General features: G+C 37.8%; 2 protein-coding genes across 2 annotated transcripts in view; one reads left to right on the forward strand and one right to left on the reverse strand.

Moving 5' to 3' along the window:
• The first annotated feature begins 2316 nt into the window (after positions 1 to 2316).
• On the forward strand, positions 2317 to 6277 carry LOC149021379 (polyadenylate-binding protein 7-like). Its single transcript, XM_089149622.1, has 10 exons — positions 2317 to 2552; positions 3144 to 3262; positions 3348 to 3541; positions 3797 to 4053; positions 4153 to 4259; positions 4401 to 4590; positions 4867 to 5156; positions 5244 to 5309; positions 5710 to 5856; positions 5945 to 6277. The coding sequence occupies exons 1-10, from the start codon at positions 2360 to 2362 to the stop codon at positions 6113 to 6115; spliced, it is 1734 nt and encodes a 577-aa protein (XP_089005748.1). The 5' UTR covers positions 2317 to 2359; the 3' UTR covers positions 6116 to 6277.
• Positions 6278 to 7072: 795 nt separating this feature from the next.
• Positions 7073 to 13489, reverse strand: part of UPL7 (ubiquitin-protein ligase 7) — a 29177-nt gene continuing 22760 nt past the window's right edge. Inside the window, exons 9-14 of the mRNA XM_089149620.1 lie at positions 12759 to 12929; positions 12577 to 12669; positions 11063 to 11170; positions 9725 to 9841; positions 8073 to 8162; positions 7073 to 7881 (exon numbers count right to left, since the gene is read on the reverse strand). Coding sequence (XP_089005746.1) covers positions 7798 to 7881; positions 8073 to 8162; positions 9725 to 9841; positions 11063 to 11170; positions 12577 to 12669; positions 12759 to 12929 — 663 coding nt within the window. The 3' untranslated portion in view covers positions 7073 to 7797. The remainder of the gene's footprint in view (positions 7882 to 8072; positions 8163 to 9724; positions 9842 to 11062; positions 11171 to 12576; positions 12670 to 12758; positions 12930 to 13489) is intronic.

A 13489-nucleotide genomic window follows, 5' to 3' on the forward strand; every position in this document is an offset into this window, starting at 1 on the left:
ACCGATCTCACTCTGTTAATCTTTTTTGGTTTTCTATTCTGAAATCCTTTTTTGTTTCTTTAACTCCGAATCAATATCTCTTTAGATTTTGATTCTCCAGCAGCAAAGAGGAGGCAAGGGAATTCTTTGATCTTTTATATGTTCTTTAGAAGAAAATGGTGTGTGCGGCCTTGCGATGTGGCGGTGGAAACGAATTCCTATCTTGTGTCAATTTTAGTTCCGATTAGCAGAAACAACAACAATAGCAGGCATTAGAGCTATTCTTGCAAGCAAAATCCCCCACAAGTGGTGCTGAATTCTTACAATTCTGAATCTCAGATCAGTACCTCAAGGAATAATCCATGGAAGCCCCCGCCAATGGCTTCGATTTTTGTATGAGAATTTTGGGCTCTGCAGGGAAGAAGAGAGTGGTGGTACCGGAAAGGGGGAAATCACATATAAAATGCTAAATGTGTGGATGACAAATTCTGTTACTGAGACAGTGAAGAACACTAGAGAAGCTTTGTCCTTAGTTCATTTGTTAAAAGAAACATTGGATGCCTTTATTGATTCGCAGGGGAGGGTTTCAAGGCAACAGCAATGGATAAGATGTAAATAGAAGATAGGTGGATGAAGAATTCTTTTAAACCCATGGAGGTAGTTATGTCATTTGATTCTAATGAAGTAATATAGTCATTTTATTTATTATTTAACATAATCTTGGATAGAATGTTAAGTACAATTTGTAATTTTGAGAGCGTTTAATTTAGGGCATTAAAGTGTGCAATTTCAAGTTTAGGCCCCACTAAGTGTGCAATCTATAATTTTTTTCCAAATCATATAAGATTTTCGGTTTTTATTTTTTTGGTGAAATATTTTTGTAATTTTTTATTTTTTGGTAACTCGGTATTAGCTGCGCATCTCGTTTACATCCTCAAAATAAGCTTTGTCGTTTCAAGAATCAAATCCATAATCTCTCCACTGAGAAGTATGAATCTTACCACTTTATCAATCTTGCATTTGACAATATTTGTCATACATTTTTACCCTAGCTTACATTAAGACATTTGTTCTTATTTCATTTTATATTATAAAATAATAGTTTTTCTTAATCCCCTCCAATTACAGAAAATTATTTTTATACCCTTTAACGCCGTAATTTTACAAACCTCTTAAATGTTGGGAGATAATTGATAAACATTCTACCATCGTTACTGCCTTTACATAATATTTTAAGGTTATCAAGCTAAATTTAAGTTATATATTTCATATTCATGTTACTGTTGGAATTTTAAACAAAACATTTTCTTTGATAAATTAATCTATTAAAAAAGTATATCACCTCTAAAGAAAATTTTATATCTAGATAAAATTTAAAAATTTTCACCATTTTAAACACTTAATTTAAAGTAGAAGAAAGATACAATTACATAGAGCAACCCTTCATGTAAAAAATGTGCTGGATTTGAAGTGGGTACAACTGAGCCATTGGTCATATTCTATAGAGAGTCTAGAATAAAGAATCCCACTGACAAAATGAGAAGATAACAAGTTATTAAGCAAACTAACATTCCACTTTCCATTAGAGCATAACTGATTAACCAGTTTGACAAAAAAATCTTTGAAAAGATTATCAAGCAACGTTTGTTTGCAAACAATGGGATGAAAAAATGAACATGTAAGACCCATACATAATGAGATGAAAAATATATAAAATAAAAAATACAAATTTGTGAAAAAATTTCAAATGTAAATCCCCTTTGAACTCTTTGTAGTGTACCTTTTTTCTTGGTTAATGGTTGTTATGTTTTGCATAAAAATAAATAAAAACATATAGTTCATGAGAAAGACAGGTAACCCAAAAAAAAAAAAGACAGGGTTTTTTTTTTTTTTTTTTTTGTTAAAAAGAAAAAATTTGATCAGAGAGAGAGAGAGAGTGGGTTATACTGTTTGAGGGAATCGGTGAGTCAGCTCCCTTCGTTCCTTCCTTCCTTCCTTCCTGTCTCCTTGAGCGTGTTCTGTTCTGCAACGGGTGTCCCACTCCCACCCGTTCCGTAAAATATAAAATCCAACCTCCAAACTCTCGCGCCAATGCAAATCCACGCAAACGCTGCTTACCTTCTTCCCTTCTCTCTCCCGGTACCCGTGCCACCCATCACCTCTGTTTACTCAGAATCCTATAAAACAAACTTTGATCAACTTAAAAACCATTTTGTGATTCTCTTGCTGCTCTTCCTCACAATAATCAATCTTCAAGAAAGAAAGAAACCCATCAACAGAAAAAAAACATTCTTCTTCTTCTTTTCTCTCTCTCTCTCTCTCTCTCTCTATCTTCTCTTAGCCTCGTGTCTTCTACGGGGAGGGCTACTGTATTTCATCAATGGCGGTTCCGTCGACCGTTCTTGTGCCTGCATCGCTTTACGTTGGGGATCTTCACCCTGACATCACCGATAGCCAACTCTTTGATGCTTTCTCCATCGTCGACAACCTTACATCCGTCCGGGTTTGCAGAGATTCGACTTCTGCCAAATCTCTTTGCTACGGTTATGCAAATTATTTCTCTGCCAAAGATGGTATTCATTCAATTGATCAAACCCTTTTCTCTTTTCCTTCTCTACATTGTTTAATTGATTTTCTTGCCTTATAATGTAATGCTGTTTCTTCGCTAAGGTTTTCGGCTGCAATTATTCCATTTCTTGTTTTGCTTCTGTGCATTTTCTCTTTTTTTTCTTATATATCTTTTCTCCTGGTTCGTTGCTTTGTGATGTTCGATGCAATTAAAAGTTGGTTTGCTTTAATACTGGAAGGAGAAGAACCTGGGAAAGGGCATTAAGCTTTGCTCTGTAATTGGGTTGTTCTTGTACTGTTCCTTCCGTTGATTGTTCCTCTGAGCGAATCTTTCATCTCTCTTGGTTGGGTTCTTTTGTTTATTTATTCAGTCTGATTTGTAAGTCATGTTGTGGGTAATGTAATTGTAGTTTAACATTCGTCGGAAGTAAGTGATACGAAGGTGAAAGATGTATGCTCCTCTCCCCAAGTCTTCTTTGCTGGAAGCAGATTCTTTCGTTGCGTTTTCTTTTGGTTTTCTTCTGATCTTGCGTCAGTTTTTTGTGAGTGAATTTTAGTTGATTTACTTCTGTACCGGTTCTACTTGTGTTGAGTAGCAAATCTTGCCATCGAGAAACTGAACCACACTTTACTGAACGGGAAACCCATTAGAGTCATGTGGTCTAATCGTGATCCAGATGCAAGAAGGACTGGGATTGGCAATTTGTTTGTTAAGGTATTTATATTCTGTCTGTAAGAGAGATCCCTCTTTCTTTTGTTTTGGACTTCCATTTGAATGTGGGTGTCTGATGTCATGGCAGAATCTGAATGATTCTATCGATAATGCAAAACTTCATGAGATGTTCTCAAAGTTCGGGAACATATCATCTTGCAAACTTGAGATTTCTCCAGATGGAAAAAGCAAAGGATATGGGTTTGTACAGTTCGAGACTGAAGCATCTGCCAATGCTGCTATTGAGAAGCTTAGTGGCTCCATCATTGATGGCAAAAAAATGTATGGACAACCTCTTTTATTCTTTCATTTCTCTTCATGCTGACACTGTCTAATTCATCATTGTGGTGTACCATTAACATTTTCATACGCTCAGTATCATTTTTGCTATTTCTAGGATTATCAATTTTAAAATCTCAACCTTGCATCATCAGATGCTTATGCTGTTATGCTAAAAATCCCACTCAGTGATGTTAATATGATTATTTTTGTTTAGTCTGCTGAAACTTACTGCACCATAATTTTTGTGTGACACAGATATGTTGGTAATTTTGTTAGAAAGACTGAACGGTTAGCCAGCCTTGATGCAAAATACACCAATCTTTACGTGAAGAATCTGGACCTAGATGTCACAGAAGAATCTCTGCAGGAAAAGTTCTCTGGTTTTGGCAAAATTACTAATCTGATCATCTCAAAGGACAACAACGGGAACTCAAAGGGTTTTGGATTTGTGAATTTTCTTAACCATGATGATGCTGAACAGGCAATGGAAGCTCTGAATGGAACACAACTTGGTCAGTGTCTGTTTTTAATTGAGAGCAAAATGTCATACTGGAATATGTTGCTTTATGATGATCCTTTTTTTTTTTCCACCTGTAAATTGTCCTGAACAGGCTCAAAGGCTCTGTATGTAGCATGGGCACAAAAAAAATCTGAACGTCAGAACTTGCTGCACCATCTATTTGACGAAAGACGTAAGGAGAATATCCAGAAATATAAGGTTGTCACTGCCATTGCTGTCTATCCACACCCCACCCAACACTCCCCTTCCCCCCCCCCCCCCCCACAACAGAAAAAGAAAAAAGAAAGAAAGTTATCTGTTCTTTCTTTTCCTACCTAACTCTTCACTTTGTCTCTTTAGGGCTCAAATGTATATGTCAAAAACATTGCTGATACAGTTGATGAAATGGACCTTCAAGAACAATTTAGTAAGTTTGGAACAATCACTTCTACTAAGCTGATGCGTGATGACAAAGGAATTAGCAAGGGATTTGGGTTCGTATGCTTCTCAACTCCAGAAGAAGCAACCAAGGCTGTGAGTTCTCTTCATGGTAAGTTTATTTTGAATGCTCAAGTAAGAGGCTTTACTCAAAATTTATGATCTCAGAAGTTATGATTAAAAATGTGGAAGTCATTTTTGCTGCATGGAGCTTTTGGCGGAGGTAACTCCCTGTTTTGTACCATGGAGATAACGAGTCCAAACCCTTGGCAGTGCCCCATATGCTAAGCATAGATTGGGGAAATGATCTCAGTCATCCTTGTACCCTACATGCATCATTATCCAGACAGTTAATATAACTATCATATTGCTGTCTTGGTTCTTGCAGGATTCGTGTTTCATCAAAAGCCGTTATATGTGGCTATTGCACAAAAGAAAGAGGACAGACAAGCACAATTAGGATATCAATATGCCCGGATGATGGGGTTATTGGGTCCTTCAACTGCAGTTATTCCTGCTGGTTATTCTCATCTTTACTACGAACCTCCTCTTGGTGTTCCACAATTTCCTACAAGGCAGAGCCTTAGGTATCAGCTTCAGACTTTGGAAGCAGAATGGAGGGCCGATGGATATGCATCTCCAGCAGGACCGGGTTTTCAGTTCATGTCACTGCCTGCGGTTAGTTGTTGTCACTTTTTTTAAGGTTATCTTCTATGGAATGTTTCTATTTGGTTTATACTTAAGAAGTGAAATTTTAAAACACAGATTTCTACTAATGCAAGACAACAGGGACAAAATAGGAGCAAGATGAGTGGCCACATGCTTTCCCAGGTTCGTAGACAACACATGTAATTAATGCCACATTTACGAGCTACTCAATTAACTCCCTCTTTCTGGGAATTCTTTCTGATTTAATGTATTCAGAAGTGATTTTTATCATTACAATGAGAGCCATAAATATGGATCAAATTAACATGGGAGCGGGAGAGAGGTTTTCTAGGTTACAAGTTTTCCTGGGAAAAGTTCAGCTAGTATCTTGTAGTTTAATCATCTCAATTATTTACCATCTCATTGCATAAGCTGCCACTGCCAAACCATCATGGATTGGTGCAAATGTTAAACCTTTATCTAAATCATGTCTCAACTCCCTTGTGTAAATTCCCTTTGGGTAAGTTGTATTATTATGATCTAATCAATCATTTATGTACCATAATGTGTATTTCGATTGCAGCGAGCGGGGCAAGCCAAATATGTGCCAAATGGGTATGCTTCTTATGAGATGAACAATGGATCTGGAGTCACTTCTGCTTCCATTAATCCACAGTTCCAGAAACAGATACTTGGTGAACAACTTTACCCCATTATCTCAAAACAGCGGGTAAGTAAAAGCGTACATTGATAAATTGATCTTGTTGCAAGGCCTTTGCAACTCCCCCACTAACCCCCAAAATGCATTTTGTTCTTAGAGTGATCAAGCAGCAAAAATTACCGGGATGCTTTTGGAGATGGAGAATCGCGATATACAACTGTTGCTGCAATCCCCACAGACCTTGACTGCTAGAGTTGATGAAGCAGTCCGAATTCTCAAACTATCCAAGGCCAAAGTAGCTGAACAAGGTGCTCGTCACCCCCAATAAAGTGTCACCTGAGAATGCAGTTCACCAATAGAATCCCCTCTTCTCTGCAGATTTGGAATAATAAACAGGATAGTTGTGTGTCATGTATAAGCGTTTGCTCTCTTTTTGGAATATGTTGAAATTTTAGAATTGGAGTAGGTAGTGATGTTGCATTGACTAGTGTTGTGCGATTAGAAGTACAGGCTTTTGCACTTTAATGTGAAATAATGTGCTGATGGAAACTAACACAGAGTCAACAGAAAGTTTTTAAACTGAACTCCCTCACTCCTTCCCTGCACGCTGCCTCACCGACCATTCTCTCTCCCCCGTTCTCCATATAAGCCTTTGCATGAACAAAAAGAATACCCACCATCTCAGTTACTTACAAAGTCATTCAAAGTCGTCATATAAGAGTCTGGTCTATATGGTGTCAACCGGCAACGCCAGAAGCAACTTGGTCACAGCCGAAGCTCAAAGTTTCAGTTTTGTTCTCACAGAGAGCGGTTACGTTTAGGTGGTGGAGATTGGGAAGGAGAGAGACCTGTAACTCGGTAAAATTTTCTTTCAGTGCACTGTAATGCATGTTAAAAAACATGCGAGACATATTTTAGACCATCCGATTGTCTTGTGTTTGCCTCGTCTCTTTTTCTCCAATTCATCTGACAAAACCATTGCAAGACCTCCTGGTCACCACCCTGCAACTCCTTTATCTCACCATAATTCTTTCCACCCTTGCCAGAATCCAATTATTGAGAAGCAGAATTAGATGTTGGGGACTCATGTCCTATGATCTTCTTGAAGACATGTCACGCCTACCCTATCAAACCCAAGTCCCTTGAAATAAAATTTGGAGATTAGTTGAATGCAATCAAAGAGATTTATTAATGTTCTTCGCATTTCCGTTTTGGTGAGTCTAATGGCCTGACCTTAGGGTTTCTGATTGATGTTAGTCAGAATCAATATGAAGGAACAACAAAAGGAAGACTTGAGTACGGGAAATCTTGAACAGTTAACCTTTCTTTTGTTTCTTTTCCCAATCCCTATCGATAATAAAAGGGAATCAAGAGGGTGAGCCAAGGAAGTAGGGCAAATCTTGGACAGTTAACCATGCAAATAAAATGTCTTGCAAAGTCCTTAAGTAATTCACATTATAGCTTCAAAACTGGATGCTGGAATACGAGGCAATAAGACACAATTGCGATTCTCACTGGTGATTTTATTATGACAGATGAAATAAAACAAACAATTTTATGACAAGAAAACATTTTTCAGAATTTAAAAACTAAAACCCCAAACCTCTTTAAAGAGCAAGAAAAACAAAACAAAAAAAATTCCACCCGAATGGTAAGTTCAAAAAATGAACATGTGATCTTACATTAATATCCCATCATTCAGTAATTATTAACATTTATACATCACGGCACTTTTGATATTGACTAATGACAGTAGAGCACCTCGCTTGAAGATTTCAAGGAAATAAGATTCTGTTTCAGGAAAGGAAAACACGCACCATTAACACTAATTACAATATGCAACACGTACTAGTGGTGTTACATTTAAATACCAGAAGATGCTATCGACTGAAGTAGAAGCACAAGTCACCATGACGAAGCACCAACAGTCTTTTTGCATGTCCAAGGTCAGGGGCAGGGACATCAGAAGATAACCAAAGTTCGTCAGCTTTGGCATTCATGTTTATCATCCTAAGAGAGTTCAAACCCTGCATTAGAGTTTATCGCATAGAGAAGCTTCGCCCTTAAAGTACTCGGACGTTTATATGTTGGAAGCTGAAATGAAGCAAGCACAAACAGAATTTGGTAAGATAAGAAAAGTAGTACACTGGCAATAATATAAATGACAAGCAAATAGCTGACCTTTCCTGATATATTATGTTCAAAATGCAAATGTTTCAGTTATGTATTGCTTTGCTGGGAAAGACTAATGTTTCAGAGGTTGAGAGCTTTTGTTTGTTATATACCTTTAGTGTATTGTAGCATGTGGAAGCTGAAGGAAGGCGATCCACATCCTGCCCGCCAATCAGTGACCAAACAGGCACATCACATGCAACCTAAATACAACAAAATTCACAATTCAAAATAAAACACATCCTACCCTGGAAACCTAAAAATTCAACTCAGAATGCCAGCTAATCTAAATTCAGCCACACTCAAAATCTTGACTCCAGTTTTCTCCAGAGTCGAAGCATCAAAAAAAGACCAAACTAGAAAGTAATACAAAGCGACTCAGCCAAGCAGATCTGAGATTGATGGTGCAGTTATGATACTGGGAGTCAGTTCAACAATATATATTACACACCTCCATGTACTGACCACATTTAGCTGGGACAAGGGCATCTTGTTATGTACAAAGAACAATGACAATTTTAATCATGCATAACCAAATTTGTGACATTGCATGACTCAATATCTCTATGCAATAATTATCATATCTTTAAAAATACCCTGCACTGTATTCTCTTCAAGAATTTTCTTCACCTCGTTCTAACAGAATTTTAAGTGGTGAGAAAGGATATGCATAGCTCATGCCTTGTATCTAGCATGACCCCAAATAGAGCTGATTGGAAGGCAAGAATCCATTTAGCCAATCCCATTTAGTTGGGACAAGGCTTGCTGTTGTTGTTGTTTTAATAGAATTTAAGTCATTTATTAATGAAAAATTAAGAAGAGATTACAAACAAGACCCAAACTCCAAAAGTAAGTTACAAATATTTTAAGGGAAAATGTCAGAATAAAATAGGTTGCTCCAGCAGCAGATTCCCAATACATAAGATATTACATGCAACAGAATTCGAGATGCTGTTTACTTACTACCTTCATTGACATTGGCACATAAAAAGGAATGATCAATGTGCAGCATTAACACTCAGAGTTCAGAGTTCCCAAATGATATTCGAAAGTTAATAAATCGCCATATCACCTCCACTACCCAAATTGTCTTGAGTTTCTCCAATTTCAGGCATGGAGAATGGCCCACCCTCAAGAATAACCCAGACAACTACAGTATATTCCCCAACTAACCCCTATGGAACAGAAAAACGGGTTTTGACCTGAATGTAGCAGTCAGCATTTCCAGGTTGGGTAATGCATGTCCAGCCATTATAATGCTACTGCATCCAGATCCTTATTCTTCACAGTCCACACATCACCCCCCCCCCCCCCCCCCAAGCCACTACCCTATTATACATTGTGAAAAATGGTCCTAGGCACATGCCAAGGATCAAGTCTCAAAAAGCACCACTTTGCAAGGACCATTTCTAAACTCACCTTTTTCAGGAACCCACATAGCCAGTGAACAGCAGTGTAATGGCCATTATGAGTGAGAAAGTGCTATGCCATGCTGCTAGTAAGATTTGAACCTTGACCATGTAGTATCCTCACCTCCACATCTTGATATCATTTTTTTGAAGTAATGGCTCAACATTGGGAGGTAGAGGCATCCCAACCCTCAACTCCCACCCCCTCCTTTTTTTGCCAGCCCATAAAATATTCATGACAATCAGCAAGAAGTTATATATGACCATCCAATGGGTTGTAAACTCTCATAAGAAAACAAAATGATATGACATAAAAGGTCAATTCTGCCCGCATTATTGTGAGGAAAAGATCTTACCTTGTGAATAGTAAAGGGAGGCTTTAAGTGTATGAACCCAAGTAGTGGAGCCCGAGAACAACTTGTCACAAACTTTAAAACTAAACAGCGCTCTTTTGGTTCAAATCCTGCCATAACCTGCAACACCATGAATCAGAAAAGGAAAAAGACATATTTTTACTGATAAGAGAGACTCATCATCTGTCATTAGCTGGCTACATGAGAAACCTGGCCACAGGCATTGGAGAAGTCTTCATCTCATTAGAAAGGAAATGTCCATTTCGTCTAGAGGTACATATGCAATTTTCTTTGAGTTGTGTTTAAGGAATGAGATCAGATTAACAGTTTAGCTGACAACTTGCATCCCATCCCCTTCCCATTTCTTCCCTGTAACTATTCATTAGTCTGTTATTTGGTACATCGGCTTCCGCCGGTAGTTAAAAAACGCATCCCTCTGCAAGTCCTTTAACTAGTGCAGTAGCAAAACCCCACCTTTAAAGGTTCAAAAAGGCCGCAGAATAATTAGAACTTCAAGTTTTTCTAGTTCAACAGGTCAAGAGTTTCCCTTGACTGGGCAAAAATATCTGGCACATGGCAGATTGGAGAGTTGAAATGATTCTGTGGAAAGGTGGACCTAAAAGTCCTTTGCATATCAATTTTCAGCCAGTAAAGGGTCTTCCCAGTGGGAAAATAAGGTTTTAAAAGTCTAGGGCAAAACCGGAACTTTTGTAGAAAGAAATAGACAGATGAAAGTACAAGGGAACACGTCAACCCATGAGATGGTCCAGGAACATACTCTAGCCTTGCCAGTTGCCAGACTAGAAAAACTTTTACCCTATCTTTTTTTATATCGAAGTCTATTGCGTCTTTCATGGGAAAAGATGGGAATTATTAATTTTGTATGATAAATAACCAATATATGCAAAATAGCCTCTCAGAAAAGATTGTTGGGGGTCAAAACTGTGTAGGAAAATTAGCCCCTGGATCTGTGCTTGAGTGGAAGCCTTCAGCACCAGGTTCGCCCTTTTCGTTTTAAATAACCATTATATGATCTATAATGATTGAGTAACAGGAAAAAATGCAGAAAATAAATTATTATTCATTTAGATCATAAAGAGAAATCTCATACATAAATGTCATTGCCATGTCTTTGATTGTGTAAGCCCTTTTTCAGAAAAGTAGAGAAAGAAAAAAGCAACGTATTCTATCAAAGCAAGCATACTTAGTGAAGAGATGCATTGGGAAAACACAAACTACAGCAGTCTAGGCTATAACTAACAGCAAGGAAGCAGAATTATGAAAATAAGAGAATATGCACCCATACATAAGGAGAAAAGAAAGCTGCTATTGGACTAATACCTCCCAAAAAAGCTTTACTGTCCGACTACACTCAGAATAGCCACCAGTATACCGTGTGTTACTTCTCAAATCATCAATATCAATGTCATGGTTTCCACCAGAAAGCAACTGCATATGTGAATAGAAAAATAGCATGTAATCACATACAACTGGAGAGACTAAGATGAACAGCTATTGGAATATATCCTCAAATATGAGGTACTTTAGAAACCAGTGAAGAATCAGTCATAGCATCAATTGTAAAGATAAAAGGGAATCTGTAACAGAAGTCACAAGATACACGCGCTAATTAAGTAAAGAGTAAATCGCACTACCCTCCCCTGGTACCTTACATAATGCTGATCTCCTCCACCAACCCATCCACCCCACCAGACATCCTGCCTCCTAAATATGAAAGCTACAAATCTCCCCTCGTATGCATCAAACATGACAAACAAACCCCTTCCGTCAAAGAAACTGTCGATTTACACTGTTTTATTTTCATTTGAACCCCAAAATGCCCTCTTCCCTAACTTCATAGAGCTAGATGAGAGAGAAGCCATTCCACTTATCCCTAACTTTAAAGAGCTGGGTGAAAAAAATATACCCTTCACTCATCTTCTTCCTTTATCCATAACAGAACCAAGAATCTCCAACCACCATCCCTCCAGAATCAAGGGTTTTGTGATTCATGAATTCTGCAGCTTTCATACATGTGAATGGAAGAACAGCATGAATTCAATTTTTTATTTTATTTTTTTTATAATTACCTCAACACAAAGCTTGTCAATGGCAAGGCAACTGTCAAGTCAGTTCAAAGACTTCATTTCTTACTTCATCCCTTCTAGTTTTGCCACTCATCCATCTTAACATTCTCATTCGTGAAGACTAAATTCTGGATGTGATCATAACTGTCGTACAATGATCCTGTAAAATCTTTCATTGAACTTCATGGAAACACATCAGTCACATAACACTATAGATGCACCTCTCCACTTCATCCATCCCACTTTAATACTCGAAATATCATCCTCTATGCCACCTTTACTTATTATTGACCCTGAATATCAAAAATCGTTATGTTGCAGCATCTCTCTTTTCCTCAATCCACATGGTTTTGACATCCATCATAGTATACTCTAACATCATTTTCCTAATCTTAAATCCTCTTGTTTCAAAGTTTGACCTCTGAATCTCTACTTCAGCATTAATACATGCTTCAATCTTATTCCCAGAACAATATCATCTGCAAAGACCATTCACCATGGGACATCATCTTGAATGCTCTTGGTTAGTTTATCTATGGTAAGTGCAGACAAATAAGGGTTAAGGTAGATCCCTGATGTACTAGAAAAGGATAAATTGATTTCAAAAATCAAATAACGGATATTCGCGACTGAGAAATCGAAGTCTAAACATAAAAATAAAACAGAGAAGCCACACCTTAAATAGGTAATCAAATGATAATTGAATTCCAGGATCAAATTTAAGATATCAGACTATGGCCACAAAATGTATGTGAAAAGGATAAATACCTGATTGAACTCACTGGCATTAAATAATCTCAACCAAGATGGAGATATGAGATCAACCAACCCCCTACGAAATGCATTTGCCAGAGGCAGTATCTGCAAATCGATATCAAAAACAAGGAAGATATAGTATTCACAAATGAGTGATTTCAATAACTTGAGTATCTAGAACTACATTTACAAACCTGACGGTTGAGTTTATAATCTGCAATTGCATGGATATACTGCAACTTATTCTCATTTGTAACAGCAATATCTTTCCCACCAGGTTTAAGATCAATGACAATCCGTTTGCCAGGCAATTCTTCAGTGACTGTGAAATCTAAAGAGAGATCCTTGACATCACCATCATAATGCTGTACAAATATAACAAGGGCTCATCATCAGACAAACCGAGGCAGTGCATTAAGCAAAAACCAATTTCACACCATATGATAACCCCAACCCCCAACCAAAAACACCACCCCGCCGTAAAAAAAAAAGAAAAAGGGACTAAACGAATTGAGAGCAACCAGGTATTTGGAGCATGAGTGCGTGACTTCCTGATACAACACTGATAAACACACGATACACTTGAATGAAGTTCCAGCTGATAATCTCATACTAACTTTTTTCAGAAATGCTACCCCCTTCTGTATGTTGTCTGCAGAGGCTTAATTATCTGATCACTGCTCCTCAGATCTTTAGATGTTCAAATGTTTTGATTCAAAGAGGTTTTACTTCACTTTTCCATTGGAAGAACAAGCTAGAGAAAAAAGAGGGACTGGGTCACGTAGGTAGGTAAGTTCACTAAAGCCCAAGTTTTCTGGACCACAACATCCACCCCAGTGTATTTATCTCCAACCCCACCTTCACCCTGCAGGAAAAATGATTTTCTGTGAAGATGCCACCCACCTCAGTGGGAAGGACCTTGGAT

The sequence above is a fragment of the Hakea prostrata genome, chromosome 3 (assembly GCF_041222555.1).
Source record: "Hakea prostrata isolate BN-2017 chromosome 3, UWA_Hpros_2, whole genome shotgun sequence".
Taxonomy (NCBI): domain Eukaryota; kingdom Viridiplantae; phylum Streptophyta; class Magnoliopsida; order Proteales; family Proteaceae; genus Hakea; species Hakea prostrata.

Excerpts from the sequence above, each read along its gene's own strand:
- LOC149021379 (XM_089149622.1), top strand. The coding sequence starts at position 2,360 with ATGGCGGTTCCGTCGACCGTTCTTGTGCCTGCATCGCTTTACGTTGGG. Across the intron at positions 2,553-3,143 it reads TTATTTCTCTGCCAAAGATG|CAAATCTTGCCATCGAGAAA; the intron begins GTATTCATTCAA and ends TGTGTTGAGTAG. Across the intron at positions 4,054-4,152 it reads TCTGAATGGAACACAACTTG|GCTCAAAGGCTCTGTATGTA; the intron begins GTCAGTGTCTGT and ends TGTCCTGAACAG.